Genomic DNA, 9,658 nt, shown 5'->3' on the forward strand with positions numbered 1-9,658 from the left:
CCCCTTAGATAAGTCTTTCTTGCCCTCCCGACCTCTCTTCGTACCTTTCTTACTACTAGCCATGGTTGATCATAATGATAACAGTCAGAATGAAGAAGATGAAGGGAGAAGAAGATTAGGAGAAATTTTGCAAGTGGTTTCGGAAAGTGGAACGCCTCCCCCTATATATACACATCGCAATTAATGCGAAGAGAGAGGGATCCAGCTCACGTACCGAAACCATCCAACGGCAAGGCGACACGTTAGGCGGGAACTGAGAACAAAATAATTTTGAATCAGACGCCTAAAAACTCATGCACCAACCTCGAAGACCACTCCTGACATGACTCAGACGGGAGACGTCACATCGCAGACGCCTAAACAGTACCACAGTTCAAAAGCAACAGGAATCCTAAGGACTAATAGTTGCAACCCGCGACAAAAAGACAGAAGTCCATAATTCCACCCGCGACATCGACTCACGGAAGCAACAATGGACTGGGGGGACTTATAGAGGGAGGGTAGTAAAACTACCCACGGATTCCTTATCCAACTCGAGGACCACTAGAAGACATCCGCTACCTACGGATCTCTTATCCAATCCGCGGATCGCCAAAAGACATCCGCACAAGGAACACGTGGAATGGTAAACCCATCCACAATCCAAAACACGCTTTGCGGATCTCCACCATAACCTGCGGACTGCCACACGAGCATCCGCGGAAGGAATCCACAAAATGACTCAAGGGACTCATCACACGTAGGATCCCCACGTGATATGGAAAAGCAGTTGTAACAAACTACTTCTAGAAGATTCCCTCAAAACCTCCTGATAGCGACATCGGCCAATGGAAAAAGGACACCTGGACACGTAATGGCCATCCCACGACGTCAGAGATAATGGCTATACCATAAACGGTCCAGCCTGTCGCATCCAATAAAGGCCTGACACGTGTCCATTCAGGTAGAGAAGGAATAACTTGATAGTGACAACTCCACAAATCACATTCCCTCCACCTTCGGCTATAAATACGAAGATCATCTCTTCAAGGTATTCATTCACACTCTCAAGCCTTAAGCAATTACATACTGTGTCTTACTTTATTCCGATCAAAGTACGATACTTACTCTCACGCCGGAGGGTGGTTACGGGAAGCCCCCCACTCTGTCCTTCCCGTAATGAGACTTAACGGTGCTCTGTTTTGCAGGCATCAGCTTGGATCTATTCTCATCGCTTCAGTGTACCCACATCTGGGGAAATACCTTATCGGACTATTTAGTTTGATCTAGTGTTTCTACACAAAGTTTTGTTATAATGCTATATGATATGAATAAAATAAATCTAGTCGTTCAATTACCATCAAACACTAATTGACTGTTTAGGAAAAATTATAATATCGCAATCAACCATGTAAAGAAAATAAATATAAATAAAAATAAAAATGATTTGAAAACAGACCCTTATACCTTACCGACACCCTTTGGCTCGATTTGGATCGGCTGTTGATATATTCTTCTCATATTTATTATGCACTACAAACAGCTTGTGCATTGTGGTTTCCATTTCCATTTCCATAAAGATGGAGGTTTTCTACTTGATAGTGTTTGGGGGGGTTAGCTGCTATTGTTGCAACAATGGAGCTCAGCAAGACCAACAAAGATCGAATCAATACTTCTTCTGCTTTCAATTCTTTCAAGAACAATTACCTCCTTGTCTACTCCCTCATGATGGGTAGGTATTTTTTTTTATAATTATTATTTGGCAGGCATTTTATTATGAGGTGTGAATTGATTAGGGGTTTTCATGATTTGGGTTAAATGTTGTAACTTTAATGGACCTAGGCTGCAGATTATTGTGAATCTTTATGATCCTTTGTTCAGTTTAGTAAATAATAAACTTATTTGGGGCAAATTTCATGGTGGTTGTAGCCGGTGACTGGTTGCAGGGACCGTATGTGTACTACCTTTACACGACTTACGGTTTTGATAAAGGTATGTGTACTACCTTTATTGCTGGATTTGGATCATTGATGCTGTTTGGGACTATTGTTGGATCTTTAGCTGATAAACAGTAATTTCCCATATCCCTTGATCCGTTTTTACTAATTTCGTTCAAGTTTATATAATTGCTATTGTAATTCTAACTGGAATTATATTATATTCTTCTAAATTCAGTGGTCGTAAAAGAGCTTCGGTTACTTACTGCATAACTTACATTCTGAGTTGCATCACTAAACATTCACCTGAGTATAGAGTTTTGATGGTGGGGCGTATATTGGGAGGGATCGCAACTTCTCTACTGTTTTCAGCCTTTGAATCGTGGCTCGTAGCTGAACACAACAAGGTGAGATGTGTATTTGGATGATATGTATGTATGTACGTATATATGTATATATGTGTAAAATATATATGTTGTGCTTTTGTTGTTTGAGGTTGTAATACTGATAAGATGTTTAGACTATAGAGTGTTTTGGAAAAGTTTGATTATTTAATGACTTAGGTAAAATGACCAAAAATGACATTTTTTTGTGAAAAATGAGTAAAAGTACTCAAATTGGGTCAAAAGAAAGAGTAAAAAGGTAACTCTGTTACCCTTAGATGATAAGATGTTTGAGTGTTAAATGTCATTATTATGCTTTTTGGTTCTAAGTTGTTTCTGTGACATTGTAGAGGGGTTTTGAGCAACAATGGTAGTCAATAACATTCTCGAAAGCAATATTTCTTGGGAACGGGCTCGTTGCCATATTGGCCGGTTTATTTGGGAATCTGTTAGTTGGTACATTGGCTCTTGGGCCCATGGCTCCTTTTGATGCAGCTTCCATCTTTCTTGCAATTGGCATGGCTGTTATTTTATCGTCTTGGACCGAAAATTATGGTGACCCGTCAGAAAGCAAGGATTTAATGACCCAATTCAGGGGAGCAGCTGTTGCAATTGCATCTGGTCTCTCTCTCTCTCTACACGCGCGCGCGCGCCCACACACACACATTACAGAACACTAAATTATTGCGAGAACAAAAAGAACAGACCTTTATTATAGTTTTTTTTTTTATCAATGGTTTATTATTTACAGAGCTGTACTTCTTACATACAAATGCATATGCTATGTACATAAAAAACTATTAAACTAATTTGTTCATATGTTTTTCTAACCTTTAAACGCTTACCTACATATGTTTAGGTAACATAACCTACAATGACTTGCACATGTGTAGGTTCTACAAAAAAAACAAAATTTATTATGTAAAAAAATTCAGGAGTGAGTTATAAATACACATTACATTTCAACCGCTATTATTTTTAAACATTTTAAGATTGAAAAATGAATGATTCTTTTTGTTCTATCTAACCGTGTTCTGAACCCCCTTCTCTCCACCCCCAGCTACATATAGTATACTTAAATAACTAAATTTCCATTTAAATACTATTTCTTTTCTTTTTTTTTTCTTTTTTTTTGTGATACCAGATGAAAAGATAGCATTATTGGGTGCAATTCAATCCCTATTTGAAGGTTCAATGTACACATTTGTGTTTTTGTGGACTCCTGCTTTGAGTCCAAATGGTGAAGATATTCCACATGGTTTCATTTTTGCTACTTTTATGTTATCATCAATGTTGGGAAGTTCTTTAGCTTCTCGCCTTTTGGCCCGTGCAACAATTAAAGTCGAAAGCTACATGCAAATCGTTTTTGTCATTTCTTCGGCATCCCTCTTGCTTCCCGTCATCACAAGCGTATGTCATACAATTTCTTTAACCTCACTTTATATTTAAATACAAATCAAACATGTCGGGTCGGGTTGAACTGTCAAATTTGCTTCATTTTCTTAAGATTCATGAATAATAATATTATCATGATAATAATCTATAAATTTAAAATAGAGAATTTTAGAAGAAGCTAACAGATATATACACTTCATATTGACCATTTTGACCCGTTAGACCAATTTGAGCTTATAGATATAAAATATTGACCCAAGTCAACTCATTTTTAGGTAGGTCACCATTACTCTGATTTAAGTTTATTTGATTTTTATATATTTTCAACAGTTTTTGGTGGCTCCGTCTAAAGAAAAGGGTGGAAGCATAACATTTGCAGGGTGTATCCAACTGCTTGGATTCTGTGTATTTGAAGCTTGTGTTGGTTTGTTTTGGCCATCAATAATGAAAATGAGGTCCCAATACATTCCTGAAGAGTCTAGAAGCACAATTATGAACTTTTTCCGTATTCCCCTCAACATCTTCATATGCATCGTGCTTTATAATGTGAGTATTATCTATCTCTTTATATATATGCACATATATGCAATCACACAATTATTAATATTTTTTCTTTTTGATTTTTTTTAAGGTTGATGCATTCCCGATCACGGTAATGTTTGGAATGTGCTCTGCTTTCCTCTTCATTGCATCTATGTTGCAAAAACGCCTTTTGGGTGTTGCAGAAAGATCTAGTAAGTTCTATACAAGCGTTTCTAAGATCTTAACTCTGTTTTGTTTGCAAATTTGGATTGAAAAAGTTGTTGTTTTAGGGCAAGATAGGGTGAGGGAATTGGAGGCTGAACCGCTTAATATATAGTGCATCAAGATTCAAGATACATATTGTCTTTAATGGTCAAAGTCAACATATCAGTTCTTGTTTAAAGTTCTGTGTAATGTGCAATGTGTTTTATTTCTTGGAAATCAGATGATTTCAGGGGCCATGGGTGCTGCTGCTGCTGCTGGTGAAGAAGATGAATGAAAGATTTAGAAGTTGTTTTTGATAATAAGGAATTTTGTATACCATTAAGATAGAGAGTATTATTATTACTACCACTACCACTACCACTACCACTACCACTACCACTACCACTACCACTACCACTACCACTACCACTACATTAATGATGTTCATATTTTGGTTTGTATTTCCAGTACCCAACTTTATAACTAGTTTGATGTATTATGCGTGCCAAATCTTTATATATCATATTTTCTTATCTTGTGACAGCTTGAAGGATTAAAATTCTTATGAAAGTAATCATTTTAACATGTATCTTATATTCAAGACAGTTACAAAACAAACATACATGTCTTGTAAAACTTTATTCATAGCGTGGTCATTGATAAGGCTTGTTTTTAAGTTTATGACTTCAAAAACCACTTTTTTATACGTGTACATGGTATATTCAAGACCGTTAATGTGGATGCAACATTCGAACAATTTTGATGATTATATATAATATACATATCACTTCACTTGTAACTCAAAATGCTTTACCTTAAAACAAATCAAGATTCGAATAACGAGGATAAATATACCGAAAAAACAAAGAAAGAAAAGGAAAAAAGAGAGAGAAATACATACCGGCAAACAAAAAATTGATGAAATTTAGATCCGAGCCACAACCAGAAACAAGAAAGCCAACCCTACCCTCTCTTTGTTTATAATATAATAATCCTCAAATTCACATCACGGATTTGAAAGCTAAATCTAGATAACACATTTATTTAATCCATAAATTCAGAAGTCGAATGAATTCACACTTGAGATCCTCTTCTTCACTTCCAACTTCCTTCAGTTACTTCTGGGTACACTTCTTCATCTTACTTTTCATTTTTATTTTTGAGTTTATTATTATGTTTTAATTACCCATCTCGATTTTTGTCGTCTTGTGTTATAAAGTTAACTAATTTGGTCAAAGAAGTCACCTATCAATCTTTCTTGTTAATATTATTATTTCAAGAAAATTGGTGCCTTTTCTTTTTGGAAGGAATGATTATTATCTATCTAATTTGGGTGTTTATCTAATTGTGCTATAACAGATTTGATCTTGACAAAAGGGTCTTTTAGTAGAAATTTGATCAATGGCGGAAATGGTGGGTCCCAGGTTATACAGTTGCTGTAACTGTAGGAATCATGTTGCTCTTCATGATGATATTATTTCTAAAGCTTTTCAGGTGATATGTTTGTAGGCTTTTTTTTTTAATGTGATGAAATTGTTTGAATGGTATTGTTGATTTTGGTTCTTTGATGCTGAATAGTGGATGTTAATGACATTTTATTATAACTGTTTGGATATATTTGTAATCTTTATGTTGATGTTGAATAGATTATGTGATCTGTGAGATACATAAGGCTGTTATGTTTCTGTACTTAAAATGGTTATGTATTTAACATTAACGCATATGTGTTTTTGGATAGGATGTTAAGCAGTAGATAAACTTTGTGGATGCAATTGCGTTTTGAGAGCTCTACTTTTTAACAAAAGTTTGCAAATTTGTAAATATTATATGCATCATCCTTCCTTATTGAGAGATGGAATTTAATGTGACAAACTTTAAGCTTTTTTCTAGTTAAGGGGTGTTTGGATTTGGATTTGGATTTTTTTTAATTGATTATCTTATTATTTCGACTTAAAGTTGCAGTAATGAGTGTTTAACGTTTGGATAAACTGATTCTGCTTCTGATTATTTGAGTATGTTGAGGCTAACTAATCAATATAGAAAGACACTTCTTTTGTCACAAAAATGTCATTTTTTTTATCATTTAATCTACTACTTATAATTAATAATAATTTCATTTTGATGTCAGGGGAGGAATGGTAGAGCCTTTTTATTCTCTCATGCAATGAACGTTTCAATGGGAGCAAAAGAAGACAGGAACTTGATGACTGGACTCCACACGGTTGCTGACGTGTACTGCTCTGATTGTCGTGAGGTTTTGGGTTGGAAATATGAACGCGCTTACGAGGAATCACGGAAATATAAGGAAGGCAAATTCATTCTTGAGAAGTCCAAAATTGTCAAAGAGAATTGGTAACTAATTAATTTATTGGTAGTCGTGTTTTATGTCTAGTTTCTTTTTTCATAAGTTTATGAGAATGTCTGCCTGCTTAGTGTTCATGCAATCCAATAATTTCGCGTTGATTCTTCTGTTTCATGGAAACTTGTATTTAAGATGATGGGATTTATGAACAGGTTTTGGTTTTCAGGTTTTATGTAAATTAATTGGTGTAAATAATCTTGAATATTTTGGCATTTGTGATTCTGTGTATATGTTAACTTGATTTTATATTTTTGTTTGATTTTGTTGATCGTTGCTATAACAGTGGCCATGTGGGTTAATGAATTGAATTGAGGGATTGTCAAAAGATTTCAACAATACCTGGATTAGGATACATATAAAATGGTTGATCACATATTTTTTCGTATAAATAAATGATACGTGAAAAGATTAAAAAAAGAAAAGAAAAAGAAAAATGGAATTTGAAACGACAGACTACGCTACTCGTAAATTACATCATTTTCTAAACAAACATCATGGCCACAAATCGAACATGGGACTTTCAACTAGAGGTAGGCAAAAAAGACAGGTTACTTGAACCGACCAGTTATCAAACCGAAACTAAACTGGTTTAAAATCAATTATGTAGAAAGAAGTTTGGAACTGATTGAAACCGTAAGTTCAGAACCGATTTGTAATACTCTCCACTGAAACAGGTTCCAAACCGGTTTACGGAACTGAAAACCGGTCAAAAACCGTTGGTAACCTAGTCAAGAAATCAATATCAACCCAAACCGAAACTGATCATAAACCGGTTTTGACTTGTGTTGACCAAACCAAACCGGTTCCAATCCGAAACGGTTTAGGATTTTAAACCGGTTTGTGCACCTCCTCTTCCAACCAGGAGGTATAAGCCTCACCATTGGATCAACTAACCATGAGCTAACCAAATACTTTAAGTAATTAATTAGAGTTAAGAACATTTTGCACCTCTATGGTCAACGAGCGAATGCCCCTTGCAACTCAACTTTCGAATTTTAAGCCACATGCAAATGCACCCTGACATTGTAAATTTGATGCACTTTGCAACCAACTGCCACCCACTGTTTAAAATTCGCGTTTATAATTTTTAGACTTGGGGGAATACATGCAAATTCACATCTAAACCCCCCTGCCTACATTATCAACCCTTATTTGCCACACTTTAGACAAACATAACCTAACCCCCATCATCAAGCTTGCCGAGCATCCTTTTAGTCGTTTCCCTAACTAAAGGGCTGTTATAATTGATTCGTTCATTGACGCCCCCAATTATAGAGGTACCCGTGAAATCAATCGGTTAACAATATGATTAACAAATTTTTGTTTGTTTTCATTTGATTAAAAATATGATTATGAAATCGAATTTGTAGCCGGACTTTGGGTGGATGCGACCCTTACCCACCCACCGGTGGACTTCAAACTCATTTTGAGTGTTGGCCGAACCTGATCTTCTGGTTCTGGTTTGCATGTGGACAACACTTAGAGCAGGTATTAATGGTGAAGTATGTTTAATTTAGTGTTTTGTAGCATACTAGTAGAGAGTCCACGCTTCACGGTGGATGTAAAATATAAGCAAAACGCATTCAAAAACAAATTACAGTCAATTACCTCTCTAATTATGGTCAACGCAGCTTACCACTATAAAAAGAATCAATAACAAGATGAAGATCAGGATCATAATCCACATTAGAACATGCCTTCAATAATTTTTTTTCCATAAACCAAATTTGTCAAAGTTAACATTTTAAACATCTCTTCATTCATCAAGATTAAACATTGAGCTATTGCTTCTTGCCAATAACAAAGCAAATGAGCCGGCATTACTTTCTTCGCTCGTATTCCCACGAGATGGTCCCACGGTCCGTGCCCGCGAAAGATTCCACAAAGCATCACATCTTCGTTCCCATCAAATCCCTACAAAATTAACCAACATCCAACAAATCATACACACACACATACTAAAAAGTGAGGTGTGTCTAAAAAGTGTAGGAAGTGATTAAGTCTATTGGATCAAGTCTTTTAGTGGCTAAGATTAAATGTGGGTAAAAAGGATGGTGTATTATATTTTTATACTTATTTTATAACTCTCCAGGGACATAATCGTCTAATGTGTTATATTATATACGAAAACATTATCAATCTATGATTATCATATTTTAATCCAAAATTAAATACAACACCAAAAACATTGTAATCTATATTGCAGTGTGTTTCAAAACACAACATCAATTTTTAATCTAAATTTAGAGCACAACATCAAGAACACCAAGAACAAAAACACATTTATTTTTTAGTGACAACTTTCATTAATAAAAAAACAATATACGAGTTAAAACACATGGAACATGGAAACACGCGGATGAATAACATAGTTTGATGAATAATAACACGATGGGATAAACTAGAGGAGTTAAAATACAAAACACAAATTTTACTTTACACATAATAATAATTAAATACTTACAAGACAATTATCCACTATTTAATTATATTGAATTCAAGCTTTAGAACCCAACTATATATATTTATATTTATTTATATATAGTACAAAAAATTCATAAGTAAATTATATTCAATAGTAAAATTAATGCATTGCAAATATGATAAAATAAGCCGTGCATAATTTTATATTATATATTATTATATATGCTTCTGCCATCAGGTGGTGGTGTTGTCATATATATATATGGTTATGGTTGTAATCTTTTGAATTTATTTGACCATTATCACCCCGACTTTATATAATAGTTCCCGACATGTCTATTTGTTTTCTTGTCAGACTCCACCGGCATGGTGTTGGTGCGGCGATGGTTTCATTTCTGGCCACCGTGACAATTACCTTCTTGTTGTTGTCATCGGCTCCCATGGTCACAAAT

The 9,658-nt window shown here is 35.1% G+C and overlaps 1 protein-coding gene and 1 pseudogene across 2 annotated transcripts; both read left to right on the forward strand.

Annotated features, from left to right (window-relative positions):
- The first annotated feature begins 1,559 nt into the window (after positions 1–1,559).
- LOC143547454 (uncharacterized) lies at positions 1,560–4,762 on the forward strand (annotated as a pseudogene). The gene is made up of 8 exons (XR_013137773.1): positions 1,560–1,711; positions 1,909–2,050; positions 2,155–2,323; positions 2,650–2,920; positions 3,444–3,709; positions 4,025–4,240; positions 4,326–4,428; positions 4,507–4,762. The product of XR_013137773.1 is annotated as an uncharacterized LOC143547454 (transcript).
- Positions 4,763–5,765: 1,003 nt separating this feature from the next.
- LOC143547466 (protein yippee-like At4g27745) lies at positions 5,766–7,004 on the forward strand. Its single transcript, XM_077038887.1, has 2 exons — positions 5,766–5,914; positions 6,549–7,004. The coding sequence occupies exons 1-2, from the start codon at positions 5,822–5,824 to the stop codon at positions 6,774–6,776; spliced, it is 321 nt and encodes a 106-aa protein (XP_076895002.1). The 5' UTR covers positions 5,766–5,821; the 3' UTR covers positions 6,777–7,004.
- Positions 7,005–9,658: the final 2,654 nt, after the last annotated feature.

The sequence above is a fragment of the Bidens hawaiensis genome, unplaced genomic scaffold (assembly GCF_021521415.1).
Source record: "Bidens hawaiensis isolate Kalapana, Puna unplaced genomic scaffold, B.hawaiensis_p1.1 tig00000905_1, whole genome shotgun sequence".
In the NCBI taxonomy this organism is placed as follows: domain Eukaryota; kingdom Viridiplantae; phylum Streptophyta; class Magnoliopsida; order Asterales; family Asteraceae; genus Bidens; species Bidens hawaiensis.